The sequence below is a fragment of the Pyrus communis genome, chromosome 11, assembly GCF_963583255.1.
Source record: "Pyrus communis chromosome 11, drPyrComm1.1, whole genome shotgun sequence".
NCBI lineage: Eukaryota > Viridiplantae > Streptophyta > Magnoliopsida > Rosales > Rosaceae > Pyrus > Pyrus communis.
Window position 1 is genome coordinate 21,352,675 of NC_084813.1, and position 17,335 is coordinate 21,370,009.

A 17,335-nucleotide genomic window follows, 5' to 3' on the forward strand; every position below is an offset into this window, starting at 1 on the left:
GCCGTTGGATTGAATGAATGAAGAAGATCAATGAACAAAAACAAATAAGAATGGGTAGGAGGTAAAAATGAATGTATAGATAGCACTATTTAGAAAAATGAAATCTAAAATCTTTGAAATCTGCGTCAATTAATTTTTATCCCAAAAAAAAAAAGGGATTTAGTTGTTTAGCTGAATATATTATCTTGTCTTGGAAACAGTTTGACAATTTCCCACTAAAACAAACAAAAGCAAGTGGTGTTTCCTCCCATACCTGAGGCTAAGGTGGATTTTATATGGAAAACCGTGTGCTCATTTGTATAGTTAGTGGCAATGACTGTGACAGAAAGAGAAGAAAAGAAATATATACCTTTGGCTTTACGCTCTCTAAACCGCCTCTAGTTATTGGTGGAAAGGCCCACCCTTTCTAATACCTATATAAAAAGCACTTCATGCTCATCTCCTTCATCAAACACTTAAACATTCACAATCACTACCAAAAGAATTCAGAATACCCAAAGGAGCGAAAAGAAATCATGAGTTCATCAAGTGCAAGCAGGGCTATAGTGGCAGCAAGTGTTGGAGTTGTGGAGGCACTCAAGGACCAAGGGATTTGCAGATGGAACTCTGCTTTGAGATATGCTGGCCAACAAGCCAAGAGCCAAGTGAGGTCATTTTCTCAGGCCAACAGCAAGCTCTCTTCTCCTTCTGCTTCAGTTCTGAGTAAAGTGAGAGATGAGAAGATGAAGAAATCAGAGGAGTCTTTGAGGACAGTCATGTACCTCAGCTGCTGGGGTCCCAACAACTAACCCAATTATTCATTCACAGAAACAAGAGCAAATTAAGATTGCATGTTTTTGTGTAAGCGCTTGCTGATGGAACACCCCATGAAGGGGTCCTTGAGTTATTAGCAAAGGCTATCGTTTGGGATCGTAAGTAACAGGCAATTGATGTCTGCTAGGTCCTGGCAAATTGATGTAAATTTTGTTATGTTATGACAATTGCCATGTAAATTAAACATATAAATCTGAGAATTGCTGATCACTATTGAGTTGAATTTTTTTATTTTCACAACGGTACATTTGAAGAAGGGCTCTTATGGAATTTGAAGTTCAAATATTGTCCCCACAAAAAATGGTGCTATGATGGATTGACAAAAGCGCCTGTTATACTCTCACTTTCCTCGAAATGTCGCTGAACGTAGTTAGGTGATTTTCAAATTTGAGACAAAATTGTATGCATCTCGTTTTCTCCGGTGTGGCTGCCTCCGTGGTCGCTGGCAAGACGTTCAACCATACCAGAAGAGTGATTAACTGATTCAAAGAATTAGCAACCTCCAACCATACCAAAAGAAAAGGGAGCAAAAACTTTCCATTAGATAAAAAGAACAGAATTAGAAACATAGTCTGAACTAGGACAGAAGATTAGCCACGATTGTAGGGGTTCAAGATCCCTTTCAAACCGCCCAAACTGATTGATCCAATCTGGTTCGATCCGATTTTAATGGTTTTGGATCCCTAAATTTCAAACCAACACGATTGAATCAGATTGGATGACTTCACTAGTGAGAATCCAGTCCAATCCAATTTAGTCTGTTTCATGGTGTTATCCCTTTATGGCATTTAGTATGAGACTCAAACCTAAATATTTTCTTATAACCATTCTTCTAATTTAGGAAAATTGTTGGAAGGAAGAATCTCACATCGAAAAAGAATAGACCATGTGCCTATGAAAAATTGAGCTAGCCCCCATATTATTAATTAGTTTTATGATAAAAATCCCAACTTCTTTTAAAAATGACATCTCTAATTCTTATTAAAAATAAAAAAATAAAAAATAACGGAGCCCCTGTTTTAGCTCCATAAATTAAAACAAGTGGTATCTCCTCCCATACTTGAGGCTTAAATGGATTTTTTCAAAGGAAAACCGTGTGCTTTTGCTTGGTCCTACCCAACAAGTTTGTCTCCTCTGTCAATGAGTGAGTGTGACCAGCTAAGTATACCATTGGCTTTATTCCCATGGTTTTTCCCACATTATATGGGCTTCCACTTTCCTCCTACATTCATGAACTTAGTTGAAGTGTCGCTCCATATAAAAGCAACACCCACTCACCATTTTCTTCATCAAATCAAAATTCAAACACACCAAACAATCATCAGTTTTCTTCACTTGCAACTTTCCATCAAGAGTTCTTTGTTAAAAATATATACAGATAGAAAATATGACTATTTCATCAGCAGCAGCAAGGAGAGGTTGGGTAGTGGCAGCAAGTGTTGGAGTTGTGGAGGCCTTGAAAGACCAGGGGATCTGCAGGTGGAATTATACTATAAGATTACTGCAGCAGCATGCCAAGAACCAACTTGGGTCGTTTTCTCAGGCCAACAAGTTCTCTTCCTCATCTTCTGCTTTGATCTCAATTCAAGTTAGACAAGATGAGAAGATAAAGCAGTCTGAGGAGTCTCTCAGGAAAGTCATGTACCTCAGCTGCTGGGGTCCCAATTGATCATTCATTCAGCCACTCTTTCAATTTTGATAAGCAACAAATCGCTGGCCATGGTTGAACAACTTGTAGACTGTAGCCTGAAGGGAATTTGTAATTTTTCGCAATAAATTGATTGTTAATTTTAGATCTCTGAATTTTCTGTAATGTATCTAAAATTAATATGATGAATAATTTATCATGTGATCAACATTAACATTAGCCCTTTTTTTTCTCTCTCTTTGCTTTGGATTATTTGTATGCCTTTCCCTTCCAATTTCATGGGTGAACAAAAGAATTTTAATCGACTTTGCAGTCAAACAAGTCCCCCTCTACCAAATTCCTTAGATTCAACTAGTTTCTTCTCATGATCAACGAGGATATAATTTCTGTGTTGATTTATTACCATCTAAATTACTCATCTTGTCAAATATGGAAGTTATCCATTTTTTCTCTTGTGCATGCACTTGAATATTCAAGTGTTGGAAAATATTAGTATTTTATGATTATTTGAGTTGCTTGTTAGTTAGTTTATGGGTCTAGCCCATCCGAATTAGGTTTCTAGGTTTTTCTCTCTATAAATATATCTTATAGTTTAGTATGAATAATAAGTTAGTCACGATGTAACCTCTTGGAATTTTGTAACCGTTTCGGAATTCTTGTTTATTTAATAATATTCCTATTATTTTGTAATCTTGGTTATCACGCACATTGATATTCAATTTAGTCTAAAGCAGGTTTGATTCTTCGGGATTGAATCTGTTCTTGGTAGCTAGTTTGTATTTTTTAGTTTGCTCGGTATTAGTTTTGATAAGGTATTGTTTTAGAAAAAGGTTTGCGTCTGTTTGCCCCAGCCTGCTAGTACCATCGGTGCTGCTCAACCCGCACCAGCATGTCCACTACCAGATCGACCCAGCTCTGACCTACACCCTCGCACCACCTCGCCGCCCCGCAATCACGACTCCACTACTTGAATCGATTCCGTCGCTATCCAAGCACTTTGCCGTAGTCTCGTACCCGCATCGACTAGTCTCGTACCCTCAATCGACTCCCATGAGTCGGATCTGTCGAACCACTGCAACCCTGCCGCTGCTAGTTTGAAAACCTTATTCTTGCTGTTTTTTGTTGGTCCGACGATTGCAATGGAGTTTCAATGCAGTTTGATGATTGCTGTACTAGTTTGCAGTTGCACAGAAGAGAATGGAAGAAGGATGCAGGAAGAAAGAAAAGAAAGAAGACGTGCTATGAAGAAAAAAAGAATAAGGAATTGGATCGTCTCCTAAGACCATGATCCTCCTGGCCCACTAACACAACCATTAAATTTTGATCCAACCACTACAATTATTATAACTTTCAAAGGAATTCCCTGTTTGTAGTCGTTGGATCAAAATCCAATAGTCCATGTTAATGAGTCAGGAGGATTCAGATCTCCTGCTCAAGAGAGGATCCAATTCCAAAAGAATAAGAGAGAGAAAAAAGTAGAAAATAAAAAGGAAAAAAACGTTGGCTTTTTGTTTGAAGGCCCTCACAAGTTGTTGGCTTTGTTTTGAAGTTTGGGTATCTGCCGTTGCCGTTCGCAATGAATTCTCGAGTGTTTGGAGTACTGACCACTCGAGTGATAGTTACTAGAATTTTTTGGCATTGTTCGTTTGTGGGTACAATTGAGATATGGAAATCTCGTCCGTATAGTGACGGGTTCTTTCCATACTCTCAACACTAGCAAGTCAAAATCAATTCAAAAGTTCGCAAGTTCGCCAGTCAAGTCAAGTCAAGTCAAGTTTGCATACCTGCCAATCCGCCTAACGGAGCCAATCCGCATCTACTTGTTTGCAAACCCATGTCGTATGTTAGAAAATATTAGTATTTTATAATTATTTGAGTTTGCTTGTTAGTTAGTATATCCGAATTAGGGTTTCTAGGTTTTGCTCTCTATAAATATAGTTTATAGTTTAGCATGAATAACAAGTTAGTCACGATGTAGCCCTTTGGGATTTTGTAGCTGTTTTAGCATTCTTGTTTGTTAATAATATTCTTATTATTTTGTAGTCTTAGTTATCGCGCACTCTGATATTCAACTTCAAATAGCTAGACTTTGCTAATTAAAACAAAACTAGTGTGTATCAATATGTTGGTATTAATAAGTGTTGTTGTTATTGATATGTTATCGACACTTTATCTGTATATTATTAATAAAATTAACTCGTACTACTGAGGTTCTAAAAGTAATATTCATTTACAGACAGAGTTGTTCTGGCAAAATGGATATATAACAAGGGACAAGTGTTGGAATTTGATGTTGCGAGTGCTACCTCATTAATTTCACTAAAATAATGATTACTAGGAGTTAGAAATAACCAACATGTATTTTAGTCAAATGAATTAGCACTCCTTATCCTAACAGTACTGAATCAGAGTTATAAATCTGTAACTCTGTAGAAAAAGATGAATCGCAAAAGAAGAAAGTAAGAGAAAGAGAGAGAGAGAGAGAGGAATCACTAAATTCCAATTAATGAACCGAAGGCAATACAATAGTGTATGTATACTAGTACAGTGATAACTACCAAGCCCATGTGGCAATACAATCCAATCTTAATTAGTTCTTAGAGAGGGGGAAGGCATATTATGAGTGGGAATCGAACCTGCATTAAATCTCATAAATATAATTATTTTTTGTTATTATGATAAAGCGTTGTTTACAGGGAGAAATCAAGAATTATCAAGCAATTAATTAGTAAATAACTTAGTCAAAATTCCGACGTTCCCCTTCATCTTCTCCCTACTGTTTTTTCACCTCCATAGTTCTAATCAATTCATCTTCTACCTAATCCCAATTGGTTCAGTCTGCCTTCACTCCCAAAAAATTCCATATTTGTAATTGCTTCCCTTCTCCGCGTTTGTGGGTTTATCGGATGGTGCATAGAGCTCTGGCTCAGGTGTGTACACCACCACTATCCAGTTGTCTACCATTCTCGACACTGTTGCTTGTGGAATTTTCCACTGGCTTCCTTTCCTTTGTGGTTGCGATTTGGATATTTATGGTTCTTGTTGCAGGTAGATGGAGCCTTCTTCTTTTCGTTTTCAGGTTGTTGCCTTGTTGGATCTTCGGCATCTACAAGGGAAGCTGGTTCTTGGTGGATGGTTGGTGCTCCGGCGGCAGCAGAGGGAATTGGCTGCTCGGGTTTTTTAGTATTGTGCTTTTCTGTTTTGGGCTCTAAAGATTTTTTTGTTTGTCAAAGAGTAGAATTTATTGAAGTCTAATAGAAATGTTTACATCGCAAGAGTATTTGCGATTATTAAAGAGAAATTCAGGGCTCAAAAGCTTGGGTTGGACTCTTTTTTGTGTTGTTGTGGAGGTCTATATCTCTGTGTAATCGGGCCTCCATCTATATACATATCTTTCCTTGGTAATAACATTTACCTTTGATAAAAATAAAAACAAAAATTTAGAGAAAGTGATGTATGCAGTGATGATGCACATGCAATTTTCTTAATGTTGTGCACGGTGTAAAGTTCCATTCCATATTAGTCTGCTGCTTAAAAGCACTATTTTATTGATGAAACAAAGTGCGCGTGTGAAAACCAGCAGAAAAGTACTAAAAATTAACCAAAAACCAGTGGATTTCCTTGGAAAACAAGCAGCAACTTCTGCAACCTCTGTTTTTTACCCAATATTTTTGGCTTTGCTTCCATCCATTCGTGTATCCAAATCAAACCACTCAACCTTAATATCCCATCTACATAATACATCCTCCTTGCCAAATATTTCAACTCAACCTTTCTCAATTCCGATACTTTGTTCAATACAAATCAAAAGAGAGTCCCAAGGAAAAAAAGAAAATTTAGATGATGAGTGCAGCAAGTAGCGCTTGGATCGTGGGGGCAACGGTTGGAGTTGTGGAAGTACTGAAAGACCAAGGGGTGTGCAGGTGGAACGACCCCATAAGACTGATGCACCAGCATGCCAAGAACCATCTCACCAGGTCGTTTTCTCAGGCCAAGGAGCTGTATTCTTCTCCTTCCTCTGCTGCTAGGGTTTCAAACACAATCATGCGAGAAGAGAAAGCAAAGCCGGCAGAGGAGTCTATGAGGAAAGTTATGTATCTAAATTCTTGGGTTCCCAACTGAGGCCAAGGAGCTGTATTCTTCTCCTTCCTCTGCTGCTAGGGTTTCAAACACAATCATGCGAGAAGAGAAAGCAAAGCCGGCAGAGGAGTCTATGAGGAAAGTTATGTATCTAAATTCTTGGGTTCCCAACTGAGGCCAAATTAAACTCAGCTTGAGGTCACTGTAATCTGTACGTACTTTGGAAACATTTTCTTCTGGCACGTAAATATTTATTCCCTACAAAGTTTGGAGATTCATCCATAAATTGTTATTTTCATTAACTGCATTTTATTAAGTGAAGAAATATAGAATTGATGACAGAAATTAGATGAGAAAAGAAGATGAAAGCAAGGAAAGGAAAGTCTGCATGAGACTCTTTGATAACAGAGGAATCGGAATTTAGGAAATAGTGACAATGATTCCCTATTTATACATGAGACTTAACTACACCAATCACATAAGGACACTCGTCAACAAAATTTTGGAGGATACATTTTTGTTCACCATTATGTTAATTACCGTTAGATCGATTCGATTCTGTAGTTGGAGATGAGAGAAAGGATGTGTTTGAGTTTAAGGTCGAGTAGTGACTAGAGAAAGTGAGTTGGGTTTGGGTTGAAATGGGAACAACTAGTATAAGTGTATCATGCGTGTGTGAAATGAAATGGGCCTACGGGCCGGGCATCCTAGGCTTTAAATAAGACGTGCCTATGAGCCGAGCCTGGGCTCAAGCACCGAAGCCCAAGCCTAGCTCTCTATATAATGAGACGGCCCGGCCTGTATCCCATAATGAATCAGGTTGGGCTTTTTCCGATGGGCCGGGCAGGGCCATGGCCCACGTGCCAAATGAAGACTCCTAATTAGCAACATGATCGAAGCCACTTTCTACACAAAGTGGGAGAATCTTCTTCTTCGAAAAAAGAATGGTGTCAAAGAATAAGGGGACTTTGAAGCAATTAGAAGGACCACTTAGACTAATAATGTACTTGAGTTGTTGAGGCCCAACTGAGCTGGAAAGATCCTATTCCTGCCCACTCCCATGTTTATGAAATCATTACCAAGCGTTACGTATGCTGTGTGTTTGGAGTCTTTTAGTATGATATCCTTTTAATTTGTTCAGAAAGAAGGAAATCACATATTTTTGGTCCTCCTCTTTTAGAGTATGACACATACAAGAGCAAATAATGAATTGAATTTCATCTTTAACAAAAATAAAACAATAAAATTTGGATTCTGATTGAAAATACTTCCAAATTACGGGAAACTCATCAGTTTGGTCTTCCAACTTAAACTCCAAAGTCACTCAATGTCGTCATCATATTATTTGACATGACATTAGTTACGTGCCCTTTAAAATTAATTATATATATCGAAGTATAAACGCGCATCGAGCGATTTGGAAGTTGGAAGACTAAATTGATGTGTTTAACATAATTAAGAGAGAGAAACCCTTAAATCTTAAATTTCACTAGTCAATTATGTTGGTCCAAGCAATTAGCCCTTGGCTCGATCAACTTATTATATAAACACAGTGAGAAAAATAAAGGGAACGGAAGTAACTTTACACAAAAGCTGTTTGAACTTTGTGATTTTCCCAAGTGCAAAATGGCAGGTCAAAATTATGGTGCATGAAATATGGGAAAAAGATGAGATGCCTTTGAAAGACCCACTGGCGAGGGGGCCGCATGGGAATATCAGTGGAGTTGCTGATTGCTGCGTCGTTATCTTTAATGGCACCACCAGGAGAACATGTTCTAATGCTCTAAACATGATTAGCCTATTTTAATTATGGCCTCATGCGATTGATCCATTCTTTTAAGAACAAAAGAATAAAAAGAGAGATCAAAGGAAAAAAGAATCATGCGAAGATTTGAAAGAAAGTGCGGATTTGGTGCATGTCCATGTCGTATCCAAAGCTATAGTTCTTCCACCAACGGTTTGGGTATATTCTTCCTAGTTGTCAATTTTATCTTTGGACCAAGCTATCAATTTTTCTTTTCCAACCGATATTATTGCTTCAAATTATATTAAGGGGAGAGGTTGAACGTGAAGTACAATGGATTGAAGAGAAAATGTTATCTACTAAAGGAATCGATCAATAAGAATTATTTCGATAGCGAGAATGTGATAACTTATGTATATAACATATGAATTTATTTTTTTTTGCCACTTAGTACTACGGACTAGGGGTATTCATCTTCACTTGTAAGTGAGTCTTAGGTTCGATTCTTGCCTAAGACGAGTTTGAACTACATTATTACAAGATCATCTCCTTCCTTTAGTATAAATAATATCGTTTGTAAAAAAATAAAAAAATAAAAAAATAAGAAAATAAAAACATAAGAATTTGTTTTTTCCTTTCATAGTAATATAACAGACCTAAAAATATGTAACAATTAAACGGCTAATATTTTAGATTAAGAAAAACTTATGAAAAAACTAGAGATTGAAATGGTGGAGCAATGGAGATTCAAAAGGTGGAGCAATGGAGGACAGATGCAGGATTTGTTTATGTGGTTTGAAGTTTGAATATGCGAGTAAATTTTCTATGAGGCAACCATGGGAGGATGAAGAAAGATCCAAAAGGTGGAGAAGGAAAGGGGAGAGGGTAAGGAGGGAGGAGATATTCAGGAGAAGGAAAGGAAAAATAATTAATGATGGTGGAGAAGGAAAGAAATCGTAAAAATAAAAATCAAGTTAATAACCATGTTGGACTAAAATATAGTGTCATGGAATATTTCTATATTTCTATATATATATATATGTATGTATGTACTTGTATAAAATTGATGGCACCCAAAAATCAAATTAGCGTAAGATTCGACAAAGGAAAAAACATACAACTATGCTCTTATAATTCAATAATTTTATTTTAGCGTAACCACTTTAATTAGGGTAATGTATCCCTCTTTCAATCCAAATTTGAATTCCCTCCCATTGTTTGAATTAGATTACGACGTTAGTCAGACAAAAAAAGATATTAGATTAGGATATTACTTAAAAAAAAATATATAGTCCAATAATTTGAATGAAATCGAAATATATAGTCCATATGTTGCCCACAATAAGTTTTTAAACTTTGATCCACATCTGCCAACTGACAGCCAACAACGACAGAAGAGAACAGAGTGGAGTGAGCAAAAGTAACCACCGCCAGTTCCGACAATTCAAAAAGTCCAGAACGAAAGGTCGCATTCATCCACATTTGGCATTCGCACCCCATAAAGGCCTCCCACAAACACTACTTGCCACCAAAGTCTCAATCTTTCAGCTTTCTCCTTCAATCCGCGTAAAAACAAAATCTCTCTTTTCACTGTTTTCCCCACCATCTCTGGCGAAACCCACTTGCTAGCGACGAGAAGTGATTTCCGGCGAGTTGGTCGAGAATGGCTGTGGAGGCTGAGAAATCTGGGCCTGACGGGAAGCTTTGGAGTCTATTCAAAATGCCGTTTTGGCAGTCTGGGAACGCTTCTTCGTCGTCGTCCTCGACCTTGTCTTCAATGCATCACAATGTTCACCACCAGCTGGGTCAGATTCACGAGTCTGCGGCGGAGCGGATGGCTCTTCATTCCGCCAGTACGGTGTCGTACGTGACCAAGTCTTTGCTTCCGGCTAGGAGAAGGCTGCATCTTGATCCTCCGAATAAGCTCTTTTTTCCATGTAAGCCCCTTTACTTGCATCTTTCTAGTTATCTTTGTTGTTATGTAATAATTGTGCTCTGGGTTTTTCTGGTTTCTAAGAATTTCAATGGAAAAAGTTGACCTTTGTTTCTTTTGGGTTGTCTAATTGGTTGCGTGAAATGTCGTGCTTTTAAGCTTAGACTCTGTTTTTCAATGACAAATGTTTAACTGGGTCTTCAACCTTTAGTACATAAAACATAATGCCACATTTTTTGTTCTTTGATTTGCTTAAGTTGCATGATTTGTTAGTTTCAAGAGTTAAACTGTGGAAGTCTTGGCGACCGTTTGGTGATGCTTCGATGAGAAGCATTTATGCTTATAAGCACTTTTGCTAGAATTGTTTTTCTATGAAACCCGTCAAAGCACTTTAATTTTTTCTGCCAAACGTAGCCATAAGCTGTTTTTGGTTGTTAGAAAGCGGTTTTAACCATTCTACAAGCAGACCCCAAACAAGCCCTTATAGTAGTTCCAAATGTTGTTTCTTTTTGCTGATCTGGACGGTTCTAAGTGGTGTCTGTGCATCTGATATGCTCTGTTCTTTGATAGTTTGTTTTTAAGTATCCACTTGTGTAGTTTTGTTCCACTTGGGATTTCTTATAAGCTTTTCACTCAGAAATATTTGCTAATCATTATAAAAGTGTAATGTTGGCTGAGTTCCTTCGCTGGTAGATGATTCAAGGTAGATATATTTGGCTCACATTGAGATTGTTTCGTCTGAAGATGAACCCGGTAAACAGGTCAGGAGTGCAATTGGGATAAAAAACACAAGCAAGTCTCTTGTAGCTTTCAAGGTATGGATTGATCCTCTAAGTTCCCCTGTTATGTATTTCACCTCTAACATTATCGAAACTAGTCAAAGCTAATTGGACAAACTGACTGTTCGACTAGATTTACGACCAAATTTGGTTAGCATAGTTTTGAAAATTGTATAGCATTGGATGACAGTATCAGGAGTTTTCCTATTACGAATTTGATACGGCTATCTAACTGCTTACGTGTTGGTTGCTTTAGTTCCAAACAACTGCACCAAAGAGTTGTTACATGCGTCCTCCTGGGGGAATACTTGCTCCTGGTGAAAGTCTTATTGCAACTGGTAATTCATTTTTCATGATCTTCCATTATTTCGGGTTATATTTCACATCCATATATTTGCAATGAATAACATACTAGCTAGTCATATTTTAGCACGTTCATTGTTGAAAATTGTAATATTAAATCTTGACAGTTTTCAAGTTTGTGGAACCTCCGGAGAACGATGAGAAACCAGCTGTAGACCAGAAGAGCCGGGTGAAGTTCAAGATCATGAGCTTAAAAGTGAAGGGAGATATGGACTATGTACCAGAACTGGTATAGTTGCAGGCATTTCGTAATATAACTTTTACCATATTCATTTACGTTGTTTTTCCACAGTAACATTTTTACTTTCCCTCAAGATAATATCAGTAAATATTGTGAGTAGACTTTGAGATATCAAATTTGCGGTTGTTTTCTCCAGTGTGTGAAAATTGGGAATATTCTTGCAATTGTGAAAGCACATGCTGTCTATAACCTTCTGCGCCATATGTTAATAAGTGAAAATTCAGATGTCACATACTACATTAGCAAACATTTGGCATAATTTCTAATTAAGGCTTCCTTATAATTTGTTCAGACCATATCTCTTGGTTCTGCAACAGGTTGATCTTGCTATATATCCGATTTATGACCTGAAATCTGCTGTATATTTTTTACTTTATGACAAGATAGAAACCAGTGTGCATCATAATTCAAAGATATTAAACATCAACTGTAATATTTTTTTATGCAGTTTGATGAGCAGAGGGACGAAGTCGTGGTTGAGCAGGTTTTGCGTGTTGTTTTCCTTGACCCTGAGCGCCCTACCCCTGTAAGTAGATGGACCAATTTGCCATTTCTTGCACAATACATACTTTTTTGGTTGTCTTAGCTTTAGCCTCAGTAACAAGCCCCTTCACTTTCAAATTTTTTTTTAAGGCAATGGAGAAACTTAAGCGGCAATTGGCCGAAGCTGAAGCTGCCCTTGAAACCCGAAAGAAACCTCCAGAAGAAGCAGGCCCCCGGATTGTAGGGGAAGGACTTGTCATAGATGAATGGGTGAGGCACTCAACTTGTTTTTGTTTCTTTTGGTAGAGTGACGGTGTTGTGTTTGTTTAGACCATTCTTCTTGTGCACATTCTTACTTACGGTATGTGTGGTTTCGTTTGTAGAAAGAGCGCAGGGAAAGATACCTAGCGCAGCAGCAGGTTGAAGGGGCTGATTCAGTGTAGAGTTGTGTTTGTTTAGGGCATTTCTTTCTAATTGGAAGCATGTTTCAAGAGAAAAATTATAATAAAGTACTGTTTCGTTCGGGTCCCCATCTCTACCTTATAACCTGTAGATAGTATAAATGAATGTTTTAAATTTGACAGAAATATAATCTCTGTTCTGGCTGGTTGTTTCGCTTCATTTTTTGTCCTGAGACGTGCAGCATGAACACCTCTTGATACGGCGAATTTACGGTTTCCTTGCTGAATTTGCAAAAACTATGTGCAATTATTTGTTCCATGTTGACATACACTTTAAGGATCATGATATACGTGTATGTATTGATCTGAAATGATCTTGATTCAGATTACTCATGACTTTATGAAAGTTGTGGTTCTAAACACGTACAACTATACTTTTGCTATTGTTCAGGCTTCAGAGTTGACAGCTTGAAAGAGAGCAATACTGAGGCTGCTCTCCATTTCCTAATTATATGGAATTAGTGGAAAGTGGATTGAGATCTGAGTTTAATTCTTATTTTTTGGTCCACTAACCATAAAACAAACATATTAATACCAAACTTATCCATCAAAGACCATTTCTTGGTATCCCTTTTATTTTCATGGAGTATCTTGCTCATGATCTTTGAGATTCTAGTTTACAATTTTTTAGTCCCACACAGAGAGAATAAAAAAACTCAGGCTTAAAGAATAAAGAAATACAAATAGATAAAACTTGCTTTTTGCAAATTTTCAGTAGGAAATTGAACTTTTCCACTAAAGAGACACTAAATACAATACAAATAGATAGAACTTTTTACAAATAACTTTTGAACTTTTTTCATTAATAAGGGACACTAACGACACATTTGGAAGCACTTTTAAAATGACTGAAATCGTTTTGAGAGAAAATATTTTTGAATTTCAAAAACATTTGAAGTGCTTCCTAAAAAAAACGCCAGTTACGTGTTTCTTTCACATAACACTTCAAGTGTTTTTTCAAAATTCATCTGATTTCAAAAACATTTTATTAAAACACATCCAAAAAATTCTTAAATCGTTTGGTGTTCCATCTTGCATGTGTGGTCCCCTTTAGCATAAAAAGTTCCAAGTTTAATTGAAGATTTGTAAAGAGTCATATCAAAGTGTTTATCGGAAGAAGAGGTGTGCAGTAACTTGAGCTGGACAGATGGCAAAGTTATCCTCTAATATAAAAGATTATATATATGATGTAGAGAATAAGAGGAGATCTTATCTTTTAAACTAATCTTAACAATGAATTGGAATGTAAGCCAATGACAATGATAGGTAACTGCCTATAATTAGTATAAATTAATCCCCAACTAAGTATATATTATCGGTATCACAATGTTCTTTAACAATGGAATACCTGTCTGTAATTACAAATAATTAAAAAGTTATCATTATCCAAAGTTCCAAACTCCTCAATCCCTTTTTGGAAGATCTTATGTATGTTCAATCTCAAATTTATTATCCGAACTACATATTAATAGAACTTTCTTTGTTAATTAAAGAAGGGTTAAAAGACTATTTAATTTTTAATCACAACAAAAAAGGTAAGGGCAGTAACGTAATTTCATAAAACAAAATTTTATTATTATTTATTTTAGCATCACCTATAAGTGATTTTAACGTTTCTAATTTTAAAAAATAAATAAATAAACCAACCTCTCTCGCTTTTTCCTTGCTTTCACATTCTCTCTCAGTCTCTTTCTCTCTCCTTGAATTTTAAAAATTAAAAAAAAACATTTTATACACACTTTGTATGTGAGCATATACTAGTATAATATTGATAAAGCTTAAGTGACAGCAAATGAAACCCACAAAGAATCAAAAATCAATTAACCATCTTCATTAGTGGATTATACTAAGAACAATAATCTCCAGTAGTGCAAAATCTATCAAAAAAAGGAATGGATACATCTAAAACATTTGGTTTCCAATACCAGCAGCAGCACAGTTGGGTTTCTTTTCATGTTCTCTTTGTTGACAAAGTCCAAAAGCGAATATTGTAAAAGCACTTTTGGAACTGTAGATATAATAGATATCTCTACAATGGGGACCAGTTCTTGTTGTTCAATTTCCACCAGCTTCCCCACTCTGATAATGACGAGAGCATATAGTAAACACAATTATTATTCTCAAAACTGATGCCTGATGGGTGGTGGACCTCCTTAGTGAAATGGAAGTCCCACTGTATATAATGTGACCCATCTGCAGTAATGATAAAAATGAACAGAATGTAAATGGTGGGAAGCAAGTTGTAATTTGATCCCCATCCACTGTATGTGACAGCCATGATGAATCTTCTCATCCTAAACTCAATCCTAAGGTCATCTCCAACCTGATCTATAACCTATTTTCCCCCTTTTATTCCTTCCTTCCCCCAAATCCAATCTAACCCAACACAAGCTTAAAATTCGACCTAAAACCTATAACCTAAAATAAAGCCAAATTTAGCCCAGGATTAGTGGGCTGACCCATCTTATATGTATATTTTATTTAGTTCGATATTTATAAATTTATTAAATCCAACGGTTAAGATTTAATTTGATGAAATTCAACGGTAAAAACAAAAATTTAACGGTCCAAATTTAAATCTAACGTTTAAAGTAATTAAAAAAAAAAAAAATCTTATGTGTTTCATATTTTTTTTATAGTGTTTAACGAGTTTCATGATGTCGGTTAATAATTTTTCAGTATTTTTCAAAATCTAAATATTTTTAGGTTAAAATGTTCATAAAATTAAATTAGGATAGTCTACAGATTTTTTTTTTCTTTTAAAAAAAGTCACTTTAAGAAAAAAAAAATTTAGCCAAAATTCATTCTTTAATAATTTGAGGCTAAAATTTTAGGCCAGAAAAGTTGTTTCTGGGTTAAAACCTAAATTTTTTAGGCTAAAAATTTTAGATTTTAGGCCAAGGGTTAGAAATGGTTTAAGAATATCTAACAACTGAAAATAAGTGATATTCGAAGACAGAATCGAATATAAAACTGTTGTAATGTTTACAACTCGAACTACAATCCATTTGTATTTCACGATTTATCCTAATGTGTGGGCTAGGAAATGCCTACAATCGTAAGCCACCTTTCCTCTTCCTCTCCACATTCAAAAAGGTCATTTCTCTATTAACTTGGCAATTTCAGTCAGTTAGTATCTCTATATCTTCATTATCACCACATACATATATAGGGTTATTGCCAACCATTCTATATTTAAGTACACAATCCCAATCTCTCTAACAATGTATCTACAATTATTTCATATAGATTCATACTATACCATGTCAACTACTTAAACTTAACCAGATCAGAAAAATATCTCTTTTGATCACCTCTCAACAGAGGTGAGAATTCAAACTTGAAGATAGTTTTCAATTGTAATAGAGATTACAACTAGCCAATACCTAATTAGTTATACGGTAAAACCTCTATATTGTCATAAAGTTGTGACCAACACAAATTTTCCAACTCCAAAGAGGTTATTTTTTAATAGATGTGTGATTGAAAAAAATACTATTGACCTAGAAACATTTTGAGAAGTTAGATGGGGAAGGAGATATTCTTGAGGATGCAATATGGATATATAAAAGTTTCATGTCCATGTAAACATACTTCAGAAGTTAGAAATTATTTTTCTTTAGCAAGAAGGTTCATGTTGACGAAGTATTACGTATTCGCAAATTCAAAATGTGACATTAACTTTAAAAACTAAAATATCCTCCTAAACAGTACAAATATGAATATACAATCCTTTCAAGCAAGTTTTCTTTGCATAAACATGATTGATGATACCGTACAACCGTAACCAAATTTTCCCAAAATTTGTATCCGTAAATATATCGGCATGATACAATACAACTCACACGAGGTCCAGACAAAATTTTCTCGACACATATGAAATGAAAATTTGAAGAAAAAACAAAGTTCTGTTACAAAAATGAAAGTTTAATGTCGTCGGTCGAGTTTCAACAGAAAAGGGAAAAAGAAGTGACCGTCGAATGATCAACCGACTGATATCAGACACCGTTCGTTCGCGCTGCATGAAATCTCACCCGTCCAAAAAGCTCAAAGATCAGAATACTAAAAACAAAAGCAAAAATTTATTCATTTTAAAAGCTTCAAAACCCGAGGATAATAGAGACGACAGACCCCACGTCAAAGCACGTGATGGCCATGCATGCCCCCATGAGCATGACGACCCAATGGCGCCAAAATGCCCAAAAGGACCACTGGCACCTGCCTGCTCACGTGTCCCTCTCCCTCCGTAACCTCATCCGCTCTCCATCGGAAAGACGAAACTACCCCCGAGGTTTTATAGGATAACTGGGGGAAGAGGACAAGGGGCGAGCCCCATGCTGAAAGAGGACGTGAGGGTAGCAGGGGACGATGAAACGATGTTGTACGTACACGTGTTTGCACTGGCTGGATGCACGAGCGATGAGTCATGAGATAGAAGGGGAAAGTTCGGATAAGCACGACACCTGTTTGCCCTCATTGGCTGCCTTCTAGCTACTACAAGGATTCTTTTTCTCTTCATTTCTTCTTCTAGGGTTCATCATTGCATATCGCGATCGATCTCATCCGGCTTGTTAGAAAAGTCTGATAAGGAACAGTGTATTGTCCAAACAATGTTGTTATTAAATCAAAAGATAATGAATAGTATAATCTAATGATTGTTACGCGTTATGAGTGGTGTCCCGAATTCAAATGTTTATCTCCAGATATAACTTGTAGAAAAAAATATTAATACATAAAAGTAGAAAGTTTTTCTTTGAGTACTCAATCTAGTATTTAATTATCAACTTTTA

The 17,335-nt window shown here is 36.3% G+C and overlaps 2 protein-coding genes across 2 annotated transcripts; both read left to right on the forward strand.

Moving 5' to 3' along the window:
• The first annotated feature begins 372 nt into the window (after positions 1-372).
• On the forward strand, positions 373-1,036 carry LOC137709379 (uncharacterized). Its single transcript, XM_068448473.1, has one exon. It carries the CDS (start codon positions 432-434, stop codon positions 786-788), a length of 357 nt encoding a protein of 118 aa, XP_068304574.1. The 5' UTR covers positions 373-431; the 3' UTR covers positions 789-1,036.
• An 8,777-nt stretch (positions 1,037-9,813) lies between these two features.
• Positions 9,814-12,688, forward strand: LOC137708478 (vesicle-associated protein 4-2-like). The gene is made up of 7 exons (XM_068447562.1): positions 9,814-10,222; positions 10,963-11,033; positions 11,254-11,335; positions 11,468-11,589; positions 12,050-12,127; positions 12,235-12,354; positions 12,468-12,688. Exons 1-7 carry the CDS (start codon positions 9,949-9,951, stop codon positions 12,525-12,527), a joined length of 807 nt encoding a protein of 268 aa, XP_068303663.1. The 5' UTR covers positions 9,814-9,948; the 3' UTR covers positions 12,528-12,688.
• The last annotated feature ends 4,647 nt before the right edge of the window (positions 12,689-17,335 follow it).

Excerpts from the sequence above, each read along its gene's own strand:
- LOC137709379 (XM_068448473.1), top strand. The coding sequence starts at position 432 with ATGCTCATCTCCTTCATCAAACACTTAAACATTCACAATCACTACCAA.
- LOC137708478 (XM_068447562.1), top strand. The coding sequence starts at position 9,949 with ATGGCTGTGGAGGCTGAGAAATCTGGGCCTGACGGGAAGCTTTGGAGT. Across the intron at positions 12,128-12,234 it reads ACCCTGAGCGCCCTACCCCT|GCAATGGAGAAACTTAAGCG; the intron begins GTAAGTAGATGG and ends TTTTTTTTTAAG. Across the intron at positions 12,355-12,467 it reads GACTTGTCATAGATGAATGG|AAAGAGCGCAGGGAAAGATA; the intron begins GTGAGGCACTCA and ends TTTCGTTTGTAG.